General features: G+C 47.6%; 1 protein-coding gene across 1 annotated transcript; it reads right to left on the bottom strand.

Moving 5' to 3' along the window:
- Positions 1-13415: 13415 nt before the first annotated feature.
- On the bottom strand, positions 13416-14687 carry FOXQ1 (forkhead box Q1). The gene has a single exon (XM_074897885.1). The coding sequence runs from the start codon at positions 14685-14687 to the stop codon at positions 13416-13418; it is 1272 nt and encodes a 423-aa protein (XP_074753986.1).
- Positions 14688-16454: the final 1767 nt, after the last annotated feature.

A 16454-nucleotide genomic window follows, 5' to 3' on the forward strand; every position in this document is an offset into this window, starting at 1 on the left:
AGGCTCATTCCCTTGCTTTCCCACATGTGGTTTAGGCCCAGCCAGCAGCTAAACACCATGCAGCTGCTTGCTTGCTCCTCCCTGCCCAGTGGGATGGGGAGGAGAATCACAAAAAATAAAAGAGTAAAACTCGTGGGTTGAGATAAGGACAGTTTAATATCAGATTAAAAAAAACCAAGTCACGCACAATGCAATTGCTCACCACCCTCTGACCGATACTCAGCCAGTGCCCAAGCAGTGATCCTCACCCTCCAGCTACCTTCCCCCAGTTTAAATACTGAGCATGACACCCTGTGGTGTGGAGTATCCCTTTGGCTAGTTTGGGTCAGCTGTCCTGGCCATGCTCCCTCCCAGCTTCTTGTGTACCTGCTCACTGGCAGAGCATGGGAAACTGAAAAATCCTTAATTTAGGGTAAGTGCGACTTAGCATCAACTAAAACATCAGTATGTTATCAGCATGATTCCCACACTGAATCCAAAACACAGCACTGTACCAGCTACTAAAAGAAAATTAACTCTATTCCAGCCCAGCTGTTATCAGGACACCACATCAAAAGGCTGGATTCCTTCCTCTTTCTAGCATGTGGGCCTTTCTCTGATTGCAGAGCAAGAAGTTGGCTCTGCAGATAATTTTTCATACACAACCTTTATTCTTCGTGATCCTATTTACATCAGTGAAACAACACTTGCAGGTTTAAGATTCTATTTTTTTGTATTTATGAGCCCTGAGTTCATAGCTCAAATGTGATCAATTTTAACCTACATTTCTTCTCTGTCATATTATACAGCTTTTAAAGAAGACAAACTTGTTATTTCAGTGAATACAAATATGTGTGCATTTGTGCAGCCTGGAAAATATGCTATTTGGGTTTTTTTGTCATGTAAGTGTAAATGGTGAGTTGTCAAATAACTGAGACTGCTATTTGTGGATAAAATATTGATGCATTGTTCAGGTCATGTATTGATAAAGTGAATATGAGCCCCTTTGTTGATACTACTTTTTTCAGATGATATTTACAAAAATTAAGGTTTTTGCAATTTTTCTCATTTTGTGGGAAGGGACTAAATAAAGTAGGTAATGGAGGAAATAAAGCAAATTAAAAGTAGCAGTATGTTTGTCAGTGTTGATCAAGTCTCTGAATAATAAACCAAATGAAAATTAATTGAGACATGAATAATTTCAAATATTTTTTTTTCCTCCTAATAGAAAATCAGCTTTTGGTTTGTCCTCACTATAATTCTATTTTAATGAAAATATAATATGTAAATTCTATTTAAATATTATCAAGTATTTGTGTATGTTCAATCTGTAGAACTAATAGAGTAAGGAGAGAGCACCTTATGCAAATAGGGCTACCAGTCAAACTTCTCTGCTAGTCTGTACATATAAACATCTTGGAGTTTACATGATAGAAAATGATGATAACATATCTGTGCATTGATGGGCAGAAGGGAACCCTCAGGGCGGTGCACTCAGAGCTGCACACAGTGATAAGAGTGTTTAAGTTGGAAACTTATAAACCTCTTGACTTGTGACTGATGTGCTGTCAGACAGCTGCAGGAAGGCCTTTGCGAGACTCCTTCTTCCTCAGGCTCCTTCCGGTTGCTGCTGTGGATGATAGATGATCATCCTGATAGCTGATTGTCCTGAAAGGCAGCAGTGGTTGGTAGGGCTTGGGCAAAGTTGGTAGACAGCCCATGGGGCAGCTTTGATTAGAAGAACATGAATCCATGACCATCTGGACCTCAGGATTGTCTCCAAAGTCCTGATCCTCATTTATGCGGGAGAAAATTTCCTCTGCTTTGCTAGAGAATGGGTCACTGTCCATGGGTATGTGACTAACTTCTGCTTATCATGACTCTCCCTGAAGAATGAACATGTATTTTGAAGGCTTAGGGTTTTTTGCATTATGCCCATCAAGGGGATGTGCCATTGGAAGACCTGGTCTGGCAGATCTTCCAAGTGTGGATCATTGATTTCACTTCCCACTGGAGTCAAAGGGCTCCTTCTGGTTTTGGTAAGGATGGCATTGTATGAGAGGGAGACTTTTCCTGCCTGCCCGGGGCAGAACCTTGCAGAGTCTGTGGGATGGGCTGTTAATGCACAAAAGCAGGCATGCTTGGTTGGTTAACCTATTCTTCGCTGCATGCTGAAAATCTCTGAAGAACTGGATACAGCCTTGCTTGTGATAATCTCAGCACCCTGAAATCCTGTGGGTCCCTCACAGCTTGCTGCAGACATGGCCTTAAGGCTCTTGGCAATAAGTTTAAGATCTAGGAAAACAGTTGCTATGTTCAGCATATTAAGATCTCAAATTTGGCTCTTGTATAGGAGAATTTAAAGAAATGGGACAGAGAAAGATGAAATCATGTAACAAACTATCAGGTGCAAATGAGTTTTATGATTTCTCTTGGCTTTATGCCAAAATGAGCCTCTTGCTCAAAACAAAGTTTCGTGTTGTGTTTGAGCCTTCTAATTTGAACGCTTATTTGGCCTTTTAATAATGCAGGGGACACAAAAATACCCCTTCATGACTCTGGTTGCTCAATTTGGCTGGGGTTTCCCATTACCTTCTTTCCCAGACTATTTATAGAATAGCAATTAAGATTAATGTATAGCTGCTCACATTTAGTTCTTGGCTCTGTCAGGTTTTGAGCCACTCCCAACAAGAGCTGAATGACTGAGATATTTAGTGTCCATGAGAACTCCTACTGAAATTAGCTGGAGCTATCTGTCATGTAGATATGTGTATACCTTGAAAACAAATGTGGTTTTGTTTTTGGGTTGTTTGGGTTTATTTTGTGGGTGGGGTTTTTTTTGTGGTTTTTTTTTTTTTTTTTTTTTTGTATTATCAATTATTTTCTGTTCTGAAATTAAATTGTGAGGATGAAGTTAAACAGAGCATACTTCCCAGTCAATATATGGAAATACGTTCTCAGTATTTCTCAGTCTGTTCTTGCCATTGAATGGAAAATTCATCAGATGAATAGAAGGGAACACATTACATGCATCCATTCCTACCAGTCCTTTTGGGGGGAGGTATGTCATCCATATGACTCAAGCATCTTACAGCTGTTATGAAGTGGTGGAATAAAATGTTTGTGTTGTTCTTTACTCCTTTCCAGCTTTTATGGCTTGTGTACACAGGCTCAGATGTAACTAGTGTCAGTAGAAGCTGTGTGCAAAGAGCAGGTATGGTCTGAATGCAGTATATGTCATTTTGAGGAATGGACTCTAGTGATGAGTTTATGGATACAAAGTCCTCCTTTGGGTGTTGTAAATCCCTGTGATGCTCCTGTGCTGCACTTTGTATAGTGATGGCTGATAGATCCGGGCTATAGGCACTATCTCAGATTGTAGGATGCTGCTTGCTGGCCTTGCATCAGAGGAGATGGATGGATGGTACTTACGAAAGCAATAAACCAAAAAAAATTGAACTCAGTGTTCAATCCTGTTTTGCAAGCAATTAAATAAGAATGAATATGAGGATGAGGGTACAGTTTTGTCAGACCTCATCACATCTGGGAGACCTGTAGGCACCAGCATGCTGAGCTGGGATTCTTGTCCTGGTGAGGGAGAGCAGAACTGTGCCAAAGGGAAGGGTCCCACAGTTAGATTATTATCTGAGTTAGACTCAAGTCTGGGTGCATGTGACTGCTCAGAAATTGCAAAACCTAATTTCTAAAAGGATACTATGACAGGATGTGCATGGTACAACAAGGAGCCTTCCTCTTAGATTGCAGCATTCACTGTATTAGAATAGATTCTGGTAAAGTAGTGACTGCCTGTGTTCCTAATAAAGCTCACTACCAGAAGTACTCCAAATGAAAAAACATGGCTTAGTTTACAACAGGTGTCTATATATCCTGATATCAAACTGACTGAAAAGATCTATTGACATTAGTTCTCCTATGTACATGCACATCTAGAATCCTATGACTTAAATATTTAAAACATCCATTCTTTTCCAGACGATGGAATAAATTTCATGACTTCCATTGAGTCAGGGACCTGAGAACAATATTCCTTTTAATTGCACAAGACTCTTTCCTTACTACCTCAACTAGTTATTGTATGATGCAGAAATCCTCTAGGAAGAAAAATAGAGCATGATCCTGTAATTTAAATAGTCCACTACAATGGTATGTGCACTGAATTAAAAGGGGCTAAAATAATGGTGTATGAGCACAACGGTCACAGTTTTTGAACGATTAGCGTTAAGATGTTTTGTTGTAGGCGTTGTTTTTTATGTAACACTCATATATATGAAATTAAAATAGTTACCAATTGCTGATACCACACTGTGACCTGGAAATAAAAAGGCTAATATGGTACCTCAGAGTAGCACTGCAACTTCTGTAGCAAGCACTAGCTTTAGAGCTCTTTATCCCATGCTCTTTTCTGTATGCACCAACTTACTTGTCCAACTAAGAGGCTTTTGGCACCGTTCCAGTGTTCACAAACCTGTGTGTGAACTGATTGATTTCTAGCTGCTTCGGCTGTTTCCCAGTTTGGCGAGTCATCTCCACCCTGTAGGAAAACCCAGCATAATTCTCTGACATTTAAATCGAATTATGAAAATGCATGCCTTTCTCATCTTTTCAGGGTGGTTGCGAGACCTTTTGGTCTCAAGATCTCAGCTGTACAAGGAACAAATAAGTGTCCAACATAAATTTTACTGATGCAAACATTAATTAAAGGTAATTTGGGTAGCCTTACAATCCTCACTCTGGTTGGTTGTGCCGGTGAGGAAGAAATTATAAAAAGATGATAACATGTGCTGACCTTGTCAAGTCAACTGGTCAGATCTGAACCTGTCACCTGTGGTGACAGAAACGATAAAGCACAGAGGAAATTCACCCTTGCAGCCACTGGGAACAGTATGGGGTGGGGGGAACTTATTCCAAACAAAGGGTAAAACCAACATCCTTTATACAAAGTAAAGAAATAGGGAACAGGAAAAATCAAACCTGAACATTCCCGGGGATCTCTGACAAGGATTTAATTTTGCCAGCTGTAGAAGACTCAGGGATTGTTCACATGTCCTTGGGAATTGGCATTAACAGTGGCATACATTTGTTGTGCTCTAGCCATGGTTTCAACAGTGACTTTGCCACAGGATGGGTGCACTGAGCTGAGTTAGGGGCTCTGACCAGGTAAAATGCTGTTTCTCTGCCTTATGTTCCCAATTCAGGGTCTGGAAGGAGAGGTGCTGTGTGCAAGAGACCTGGGGCAAAGTCATGTTAATAAAGGATGCTAAGACATCAGATGAGTCCATGGCAAGTTCTGTCTTTTTGTGCTCAACGTTTTGTAGACTAGCTTGAGGGAGAAATTGTTTCTGCTATCCAAGGATAGCCATGGATAAGGGCAAGATAAGGGAGCAAAGGGAGGTGAATAGGGAAGGTTGTTTCTCTGTTTGAACAAGACTTTGTTGAAATGTTACACTGAAGGGGTTTTTTTTGGTGGTTATTGCCGAGAAGGTTGAGTAACTGTAGTCTGTGTACTCTGTTGTCATGTGTTAGCCTGGCTGCTTGGGAGATAACTTATAAATTCTTTGTCCTTCTCTAACCTGATTCTTCTGGAGCTGGGGGGTGTGGGAAGAACCTGACATGACTCCAGGTATTGTGACACAGAAAGCTATGCCTTTGCCATGTCTTATGATTAGTCAGAAAGAGATGCTCCAGAGAAGTTCAGAGAAAACCAGAAATGACTAGGGGGCTTCTTGGACTGACTTATGAGGAAAAAGTGAGAAAGTTGCTGCTGTACATCTGTACAGTTCTGCTAAGTGATTAATGGGGAATGTGATGATAACATACAACTAATTGAGGCTTGTATATGCCAAAGAGAGGGGAATTACTTTGGTGTTGTACGATGAGGACGAGTAATGACTACATAACACTGTACTGAAGATGGCTGTGTGAAGTACCTAGAGCAACAGCAGTTGCTTGATGGTGAAAGAGAATTGTTTTAGACACTTGTTTTAGGAATATCAACTACTAAAAATGTGCTGTTACCTGGTGATGCAACTTAACTTTTCTCACAAAGAAAACCATATTTTTATGGTGTTTCTTCATAGCTTAGGATATTTTAAACAAGGCTACTAGTTACTGCATTGCTTCATAAGTTATTAAAAATAAACTGGAAGAAACTGCACTGGAAGAAAAGCAAACTGGGCAATTCTAGAAGTCTCTCACATCTGCATTTTCATATATTCTTTTTAGAAATCTAGGGAAAACTATTTATGTAGTGAGATGCCACAATTTTAAAGAGTAAATGCTGTGGAAGGAATTGAAATAAATGGTCTGGTGTCACACGTCTGTTTTGAAAGGCTGTAGGTAACCTCTAAAGTCTTACAGAAAACTGTCTTTTCAAAACCTTGAAGTAAGATTAACAACTTCTACTTGGAATATTGAAGTTTATCTGGCCATTTGTAACAGATACTGATAAAAATACAAGGTTAGGAAATTGTACTCTCAGATTTCTGTTGAAACTTTAAGATTTCTAAGGTAGCTAAAAGTTCTACCGAAGTAGAATGAATTTCACAGAAGTAGTCTTGCTTAAAACTCTTCTGTCCAGTGAGGTAGCCTGGAATATCTCATGGAGCCACAGAATACCAGTAGTTAAGCCCAGTTTGGCTCTGGCATGATATTCATTAACATTATTTCTTTACAGTGGATTAAAAATAGTTTAGTAATAGTGAGGATAACATGAAATATACTATTTATGTAAAGGGTTACTAGCTGGCTGTCAGATGTTATTGGAGTATTACCTTGGTACCAAATAATTACTTAAATTAACAACAACAGTTCAAACACAGATAAAATAAACCCATTGGACCCTAAACCAGTAAAATTATACTTATTAAAACATTTATAAACCCTTACGTACTGCCTATAAACATGTACTTGATGAATAGCTATGATCAGGAAGCAACTACAGTGGAATCTGGAAAATTAGGTGTCAACATATTTTTTTTTTTTTCCTCGTGCATGTTTTTCTACCTGATGGTCCTTGGTCCTAGGTCCCACATACTCTGCTCAAGACATTGTACTGAAGAGTAGACTTGTATTGCTGTCCTACTTTCAGCTACAATAGAGTTAATTTTCTTTTGGTAGCTGGTACAGTGCTGTGTTTTGGATTCAGTGTGAGAATAATGCTGATAACATACTGATGTTTTAGTTTTTGCCAAGTAGCACTTACCCTAAATTAAGGATTTTTCAGTTTCCCATGCTCTGCCAGTGAGCAGGTGCACAAAAAGCTGGGAGGGAGAATGGCCAGGACAGCTGACCTGAACTAGCCAAAGAGATATTCCACACCATAGAACATCATGCTCAGTATATAAACTGGGGGAAGTTGGCTGGGAGAGGCAGATCGCTACTTCAGTCACTGGTCAGCAAGCAACTGCATTGTGCATCATTTGTCTTGGGTTTTATTTACCTCTCTTTGTTATATTCCTTTCCATTACTATTATTGTTATTATATTTTATTTTACTTATTAAATTGTTCTTATCTCAACCCACGTGTTTTACTTTTTTTCTGATTCTCCTCTTCATCCCACTAGGAGAGGGAGAGGAGTGAGCGAGCGGCTGCGTGGTGCCTAGTTGCTGGCTGGGGTTAAACCACGACAATTGCTCCATCTTGAATATTCTCTGCTGTGCTATTAAGGATAGGAAAGAACCCACAGAAGCATTGCTTTCCTCCATAGCAAAGGAGGCTATTAGTATGCCATACTGCTTGAAAGAGCTCTAAAATTTTGAAACATGTCATAACAAAGAAAACAATGCCATGGTGCAAGAGCATAAATACTGTGACAGCATGTACTCTCAATCCTTCCTCATACACACCCCCTCTGGCTCTGGAAAAGAGGACAAAGGCCTAGTCCATCCAGACCTATGGAGGTAAAACTTCCTGAAGGCAATAGCAATGTTTAGCTTCTATGCAGGGCTGGAGACCACGTAAATTACTACTAGCTTTCCAAAGCTGCCAATCTATATAACCCAGTGCCTTAATACAGGTTTGGATGTTTAGGATGGACTAGGCTCTCTCTAGGTATATGATTTTGTGATGATACATAGGCTTCATAGATGTCTTTTCTGAAGCTGGTTTTGAGACTTCTGAGAGTGTCAATGAAGACAGGAGAGTTTATTCAAGAGGGAAATGTTTCCTCTCCAGGATGTAAATGAAAGATGGAACCATATTCACCCCATCATTAAAGAGCTACTGCAGCACTCCTCAAAGTTACAACAGGATACAAGCACCCTTGCCAAAATCACAGCTTAGTGCCTTGAATATGGCTGGAGGTGGATTTCAACTTTGTTTTTATGTCTACTTCAGACTTAAAAGGCAAAAAGCCTGGCATAACAAAGGGACTCTCCTGCCTATTATTAAATGAAACACCTCCCCCAGCTCAATGAAGAATTGTGCAAAAAGCTCAATGAAGAATTGTGCAAAATCTGGACTTTGGTTCAGAAGCTCTGCCTTACTGTAGTGTGGAGCTCTGGTCATTCTCCTTGCTCTTGTGTAGGAAGTTTCACCTTGGGGTACTTAAGGCATGGTGTGAAAGATGAAGAGCCGATGAATCTGAGTCCCATGTATGTGCCTTTTTCTGGGGTGAAATTTCTTTTTGTTAAGGGTCCTCTGTGCCTGATACATCCTGCCCCTAAGAATCACCCTTTTGAAAAAGGGAAGAAAGGCTGGACAAGGTCCTAAGACAAAATTACATCCACCCTTTTTCAGTCCTCTCAGCGTCCAGTGTGAAGTTCAACTGATACTAAGGGCTGCATTTCTGCTTAGGAGTTTTCACTGAAGATCTGTGTTGAATTGGGTCTTGCAGCTAGCACTGCTGTGCTGAGATGGCTATTGAGTAAAATGACTGATTTCAGTGGGCTTCTTCCTGAGTAAGGGTTAGGGATACCGAAGGGCTATTTATTCCATCTTAAGGGTCATTGGGAGTGTAAGACCTGAAAGCAAATTTCAGGCGTCATCAGATCTGGCTGGTGAAAAATGGGGTTAATTAATCTGATAGGAAAGTAACACAATTGAAATGTTGCCCTTAGTGGCATGTCTCAACTGAGGTGAAACAGTAAAACTCTTTGCCTCCATTATAAAGGAGAACAGGCACAGTAGTCCTGTATTATTCTGCTTCATGGAATCTATGTAATATATCCAAGCTGTTATCCACAGATCACTTTTGCAAGCTTGTTTCTTCTGTGAGTTTGCATTTGGCAGCTATTAATTCCTGAAGTACATAACTTCTGCTTAAACCTCTCCTTTCTATTATTTTGGTCTTAATCCACAAAGGAGAAGTTTATGCAGTTCTGCTGCTCAGTAACCTAAAATTTGAAGAGATTTAGGCAAGTGATTAGGACTGACATCATTTGGGTAAGTAGTTTTATCACTATCTAGTTTGGAGGGGGGCGGGCATGATGGGGAGAAGCCCCCCAAAATGTTGATGAAAATATTTTGGTTGTCGGGTATGATTTTTTCTTTCCTCTTTAAAGCACGGTGAGACATTTGAAACCCGCAAGAGATGAAACAGATATGAAACAAAAAGTTTCAGAGACAAAGTATATTTATTTGGAAAGCCAAATCTCTTTTCCAAAATGCAGTTAAAACCAGAGCCCAGCCTGAACCAGAATTCACGTGCAGTTCTGCTCAGACTGGAGTTTTCACCAAGCGCACAGAGACTGCGGAGGTTTTGGAACAGCCAGCACGGGATGTCTGCAGATCCTCTCACACACTGATGAACAGACTATTATTAGGCTTCCCCATTTCAGGCAGACTTTCTGTGCCACCGACATCATTTTTGCCTGTACAGCGTGTAAAAATCTCCCAGGTATCCCAAACTGCTCCCATACAAAAAACAGATACGCTGGGTGATGTAGACAGTGGTAGGGTTGAAAGAACAGGGTGCAAAAGTATTGGCTTACTGCTGATGTGTCAAATATCAAAAGGAGAAAGGCTTTGTCTCTCTTCTGTCACCGTGATTTATTAGACGTTAAGAAAGACAAAGTACCCAGACATGCAAACGTCGCTGTTTCGGGAAGGTCTGCGAAATGGTTAATGCGCTTGTTCCACACAAAAATGTAAAGTGTCGGTTCTCTGATTACCTGCTGCTGGAAAGTGTTTGGACAGGTGCCGTGTTTCACCAGCCGTCTGTCACAGCCCGGTGACAGCCCGGATTTATGGCTGTACACCAGGGCTGGCCTCCCCCCTCCGCCGGCTCCGCTCCGGGTCCCGGCCCGCCGGGCGCCCCGGGCGGCGGCTGCGGGCTGCGGGCTGCGGGCTGCGGGCTGGGCCCTCCCGCCTCTGCCCGCTACCCCCGCCGTGTTCGCGGGGCAGGATGACAGCCGAGACCCAGGTGGGTTTTTAAAAATTATTTCTCACCCCGTAAATTCACTTGCGCGCGAACAAGCTGGCCCAGCTCCCTTGAAACTCGGGCGTAGTCTAAGCAGCATCGCGAATGGGGCGATTTCCACCCAAAAGTCAACAGGGAGAAATTGGTCCCTTGCCTCCTCTTCAGAGGATGATGCTCAAATAGGAGAAGGCGGAGAGGACCGGACCCTTCAGCAAGCGAAAGCCGCCCCGCCCTGCCGCCGAGCGGGCTCCGGGCAGTGGGCGATCCCTGCCCGCCCGGCAGCCCGGGTGCCAGGGGCTCCCCTCAAACCCCGACCCTGACCTGCCGGGGAAAGCCGGACAAGCACTAGAAAATTAGGAAAGGACCGCGAGGACACAGAGATCCCTTACACTGTTCCGCTGACGTACGTTTCCCCACGTATCCAAATACCGAGATTCACAGAAGATAAATGCTTATTAAGAAGGCACGTCTCGGATTCTGCAGGTTACTTTTTTTTTTTTTTTTTTTTTTTTAATGCTGAATTATTTTATAATCAAAAAGGGACTTTTCTAAAAGTAAAAAGCCGAATGTCATCATATTAAGCATGTGTTTGCACACACATTCATCCCTGCTCACACTTACATACATTCGATTAAATACACGCTTGTAGCCGTAATAAAAAATTCCACTTTGCGTCAAGGTACTGTTACCATACCCTGCAATATGACCATCACAGATCGAAAAAAGCGAAAGATATTAGCAGTTGCATACTGACAGCTCATGGGGACTCCCATAAAGAAAGAGATGTTAAAATACAAGCTAGAGGAAAGAGTAGATTATAGAAGGGTAGATTAATATTTGCACAGAGCCTTGAAGGTAGAATGGTGTCGAAATTGTGTGTGTGCATGCGTGTGTGTACATAAAAACCAATTCCTTCAAGGGTTGGATTACTTCATACATTAGTCACTAATCTCTCGCAATGTTCTGATGAATGTTATGGTCTGAGCTAAACACACCGTGAAATCTGCTGGAGCTTTATTGAAACAAGTCGGTGTTTTCGCCCGCAGATTGTTCTGTTTGAAGCTTTTCTTTCCTGACACACCTTCGCTACTCGGCAGCATTTCGGCGAGTAGGATAGAAGCTATTCAGAGGCTGAATCCCGGCGCTGAGAGAAAAGGAGGTGGAGGAGAAAGTCTAGGGTCTGAAATAAGTAATTAGGAAAAAGAAACCCAAGCAGCGCCCAAAATTTTGCTTGTCATTATTTGTTGAGGTGATCTCTGCTTTCAGAAGACCTGGAGAGGGAAAAAGCCTGCTTGTTTTCATATTTTTTTAAAACTAAACCAAAACGAACAAACAAGCCCCGAATTACCATTTCGGCGTTTGTTTAAAGCGCTTCCAGTTCGGGGACGCCACTAAATCGTAATTCAGTACCACGGGCAGTTTAAAGCCCATCCTTTCCTTTTTCCGACTCAGTCCTTCTGAGGCTTGCCGGATCACTTCTGACAATACGAAGCAGCCTTAACATAACACGCGCCGGGAGAAGGCGACGCGTGTAAACTTTTTATGACCAGCAAATACTCAGTAGCGTTCACCCTGCTGAGGTTTCGCCCTCTGCAGATGCCAGCGGGGCTGCCTCCACCAGAGGCGGCTGGAGCCCGGTCGTGACAACGACCTTCCTGAAGAGAGTTTTCTTTGGATCGAGAGGTGACAACAGGATTACACTGCGTCTGCTGTTTTTTTTGTTTTGGTGGGTTTTTTTTTGGGGGGGGGGGGGAAGAAAAAAAAAAAAAAAAAAAGGCAGGCAGATGCTCAGGACTTCCGTAGGCTGCCCCCAAGTCGGGCAGCAGCCTGCAAACCCGCCTGCCTTTCTGCAGGGCTGAGCACAGGCGGGGAAACCTGATTTGACTCGAGGAATGGCAGAAGGCTTCCCAAAACCTGGCGGCAGCCCAAAAGGAGAACCTCTTGGTTCACCTCCCGTGGTCAAAATCAGGCGGGTCCGTAGGTGGCACCTCTGTCCGCCGGGAGGGATGGGGAGGAAAAGGCGGGCAGCCCGGCTGCCCCCGCAGCCCGGGCGCTCCTTGGCCAAGACCACCCCACGCAGGCTCCCCTCCCTCCACGCCAGCACAGACACCACGCGCTTCTCCTTATTACCGTCTTTATTTAGGGGGCAGCTTTTATTCGGGGGAGAGGAGAAAGGAAGGAAAAACAAAAAAAAATAAAAGGAAAAAAAAGATGGTGGCCGAGCGTCAATAAAATGCACACGCACATATATACAAACACAAAAATAAAATACGAAAAAAAAATTACTCTTTCCAGTAGCAGTGGTCTTGGCCTTAAATGTACAACGCCAACCAGTACAGGAGACAACGCCTGACATTTTCTTGAGCCCTTCCCCTCTCCCGCCCCCTCCCTCCCCGAACAAGAATTAATTAAAAAAGCTGCACTCTCTTTGTGTTAAAAACACTGCTTTTATAAATAATTTAATGTCCTCCCTTCCCACGAAATGCTAGTTGCCGGACAGGAGAAAAGGTTTCTTTTGGCACAGTGATGCATCGCTTTGCAGTACAGACCTACGGCTTCACAGCAGCCCCCGGCCCCCTCCCTTTTCATCTCCCTGCTCCTCCCGGCAGCCGCCCCCTGTCCCCCCCCCCCCCCGGCCCCCCCGCCCTCCCCGGCCCCCCAAGTGCACAGCGCATCCCCCGGCTGCCGCCACCGCGCCTCTCCGCGGGGGCACCCCCTGCTCCGCTGCCCCAGGCTTTGGTGGCAGGAGGTGCGGGGACAAGAGGGGGGATAGAAAGGAGGCGGCGAGGGAATGGCTGAAGTCAAGTAGTCTCAACGAACAGTAAGAAGCACTTGAGGCTCATGGCTATGTCCAAAACGACAGTTTTGTTTTTTCAGATTTTTTTTTTTTTTTGGTTTAAGTTAAACCCACTGTCATTTCACTAAGGCACAGTCACCGAGGCTTTTGCTTGGAGGCTTTGGTCGCCTCTGGAGTTAAAGTGCGGGATCCAGAGCCTCCTCCTTTCCCCCTCCCCGCCTCCCCGGGCAGGCCCCTCGCAGGGGAGGAGGGGGGCTCCATTAAGCCAGGGGGGTCTCCACGGCGTACGGCTGGAAGGAGCCCGAGCCCCCCGCCGCCGGCTGCAGCGGCCCGGCCAGCCGGAGGGGCCCGTAGAGCGGGGAGCCGGGCGGCGGCCCCCGCCCGCCCTTGGGGAGGCCGGCGGGGAAGAGCGGCGCCCGGGGCCGCTCCGCCGGCGGCGGCTCGCCCTGGGCCAGCGCTTGCCGCCCGCCCCCCAGCAGCAGCGGCGGCGGCTCGCCCAGCCCGTAGGCGCAGAGCTGCAGCAGGCCGCCGCCGTAGAGGGCGGCAGCGGCGGCGGCGGGGGGCGGCTGCGCGGCGGGCGGGAAGGGGAGCACCGGGTAGGGGCCGGGCAGCAGGTGCGGGGCCGCCGGCCAGAGGAGGCGGCCGGGCGGCGGCGGCGGCGGCGGCGGCGGGGGGGGCGCGGCGCGGGGCCCCGCCGGCCGGCGGAGGAGGCTTTCGATGGCGAAGGAGCTGGAGAACTTGGCGCCGCCGCTGCCCCCCCCCGCCGCCGCCGCCGCCGCCGCCGCCGCCCCGCCGCCCACCGCCGCGGCCTCCTTGGCGCAGTTGCAGGGCGAGGAGGCGCAGCAGCACCGCGGGGAACCGCCGGGGGACGCGGCGCCCGCTCCGGCCGCCTCCTGCGGCGGCGGCTGTGGGGGGGCGGCGGCGGCGGCGGGGCGGGCTGGCTGCGGCGGCGGCGGCGGGGCGGCGCGGCTGAGGCGCTTGCGGCGGCGGCGGAAGACGCCGTCGGCGAAGGTGTACTCGCTGCTGGGGTTGAGCATCCAGTAGTTGTCCTTGCCCCAGGGCCGCGCCGGGTCGCGCAGCACCTTGACGAAGCAGTCGTTGAGGGAGAGGTTGTGGCGCACCGAGTTGCGCCAGCCGGTGTAGGCGCCGCGGAAGAAGGGGAAGCGGCTCATCAGGTAGTCGTTGATCTCGGCCAGGGTCAGGCGGCCGCCGGCCGAGTCGCGGATGGCCATGGCGATCAGCGCGATGTAGGAGTAGGGCGGCTTCGGCCGCCGCGTGTAGGGCTTCCCCTTGGTGCTCTCGGCCGGCGGCGGCGGCGGCGGCGGCTGCTGCGGCTGCGGGGCGGGGGGCGGCGGCGGCGGGAGGGGGTGCCCCGGCCGCCCGGCCCCGCCGCCCGGGCTATTGGCGGCACAGTCGCCGTCCGAGCCCAGCTCGCTCTCAGCCGGCGCCGGGGAGAGGGAGCCGCTGCCTTCCTGATCGCTGCCGGCGCTCAGCTTGTCCTCGTAGTGCTGCGAGAACACCTCCAGCTTCATGGCGGCGGCGCCGGCGGCCCCCCCACGCCCCGCGGCTCCGCTGGGCGGGCGCGACCCCCGCCCCTCGGCGCGTCCCCAAGGGCGGCGGGGGGCGGCGAGGCGGCCCGGGGGCGAGTCGCTGCCCCCGCGCCGGCTTGGACAGCTCCGCGGCGGCGGGCGGGGCGCGCAGCGCGGGCAGCGGGGCTCCGCGCCCGCCTGCGCCGGCCGCCCCGGGGGTCGCTGGCAGGGGGCTGCCGGCCTCTTCCCCGCCGGCGGACGCCGAGGACGGGCGGCGAGGCGGGGGACGGGGCGCTTCCTCCGGCTTCCACCTCCTTCTCCCCCACCGGGGCGCTCGCTCTCTTTCCGCCCCCCTTTTTGTTCTCCGCTCGTTACTCTCGCTGCTCCATGGAGCCGGAGGAGAGGGGCGAGGCGGCCCCCGTGGAGACGGGGCGACTGGGCGGGCGGCTGCCGGGGCCGGCTCCTCTCCGCGTCCCCCCGAGCCCGGTCCTCCTCGGGGGCGCGGCCGATGTTACCGTCCGGCGGTCCCCGGGCGCGGGGCGCAGCTCTCCAGGGCCGTCGGGGCTACTCCTCTCTCGCCGGCTTCGGCCCCCGTCAGTGCCGGGACGCCGGGCTGGCTCCTCGCTGCGGCGCGGGCAGCAGCCGGGTTATTTGGGTTATTAGTGTTATTGTCATTATCTCTCTCTTCCCCTGTGGTTCTGTGTCTCTCCACCACTTTCAGACCAGCCCATTATAACGCCGGCGAGAGGCGGAGCCAGGGCAGAGATCTGAAAGGGTGGTGGGTGGAGAAGCAAGGTAGCAAAGGTGGGTATGCGCTAATAAGCCGTATCAGAGCCGTAATTAGCTGAGATGACAGCGAGGTCTTGTTGGAAAGTTATTTTACGAAACTTGTTTGTATTTTCTCCTGCCAGGTCCCTCCCCTTCCCGGGCATTTCGAATGAAGCCGCAGTTCGGCGCGACTTCGCAGAGCCGGGCCCGCCTCCCAGGTGTAAAATGCAGAATGACTTATAGGTGGCAGAGCAGAACCTGTTACGTGCAGTGATTTATTTTAATAGCGACGTATATAGCAACAAGTTGTAATGTGACAGCTCAACAACCTGTTGGAAAATAATACACGGCTTCACAGTTGTGAATTCCTAATGATTTATGTAGCCTGACAAAGTCGTTTCAGTCCTGGCCCCTCTCTCCTTCTGTCATAACCACAGCCGGTGCAGGGGTAAAATGGGAACAGGTAGGCAATGCTGTGGGCTTTTGCTACGAGAGAATTAGTCAAAACCTTAAACTGAGCTTTAAGTGTGTCAATGTGCGTATAGTAGCGTTGCTTGATCTCTTCCGGATGGTGTGTTTGTAACCTCGCTGTTACAACTGTCACTTTGCAGTGCAGCTGTGGGGTTTTTTTAAATAGTGACTTTGCTTTAACATTTTTTTAGCTCATTGCAGATCTATTAATTTTCTGTAAAACCTGTGACAAAAACTATTCTGTAATTTTACCTAGACACTTTTCTTTCTAGAAAAACTGGTCGTGATTTTTGGGTTTGTTTTTAGGCTTAAGTTGTCAGCATCTCACCCTCATTCTGAGGTTTTGCCTCCTCCAACAGCAGGCTAGACAGAAAAACTCAGTGAAGAGAGCTATATGGCAGTAGCTTCTCTGAAAACTCCCTGTTCAGTCCTACCCAGCTCCCTGTTCGAAGTCAATTGCAAAATGCCATTTGACTTCATATGGCAGTAGCGCTAGCGTCTGCAAAACAATAACAAAACAAAAACATCAGC

Source organism: Athene noctua, chromosome 2, assembly GCF_965140245.1.
Source record: "Athene noctua chromosome 2, bAthNoc1.hap1.1, whole genome shotgun sequence".
In the NCBI taxonomy this organism is placed as follows: Eukaryota; Metazoa; Chordata; class Aves; order Strigiformes; family Strigidae; genus Athene; species Athene noctua.

Coding starts and splice junctions, on each gene's coding strand:
- FOXQ1 (XM_074897885.1), bottom strand. CDS start 14,687: ATGAAGCTGGAGGTGTTCTCGCAGCACTACGAGGACAAGCTGAGCGCC.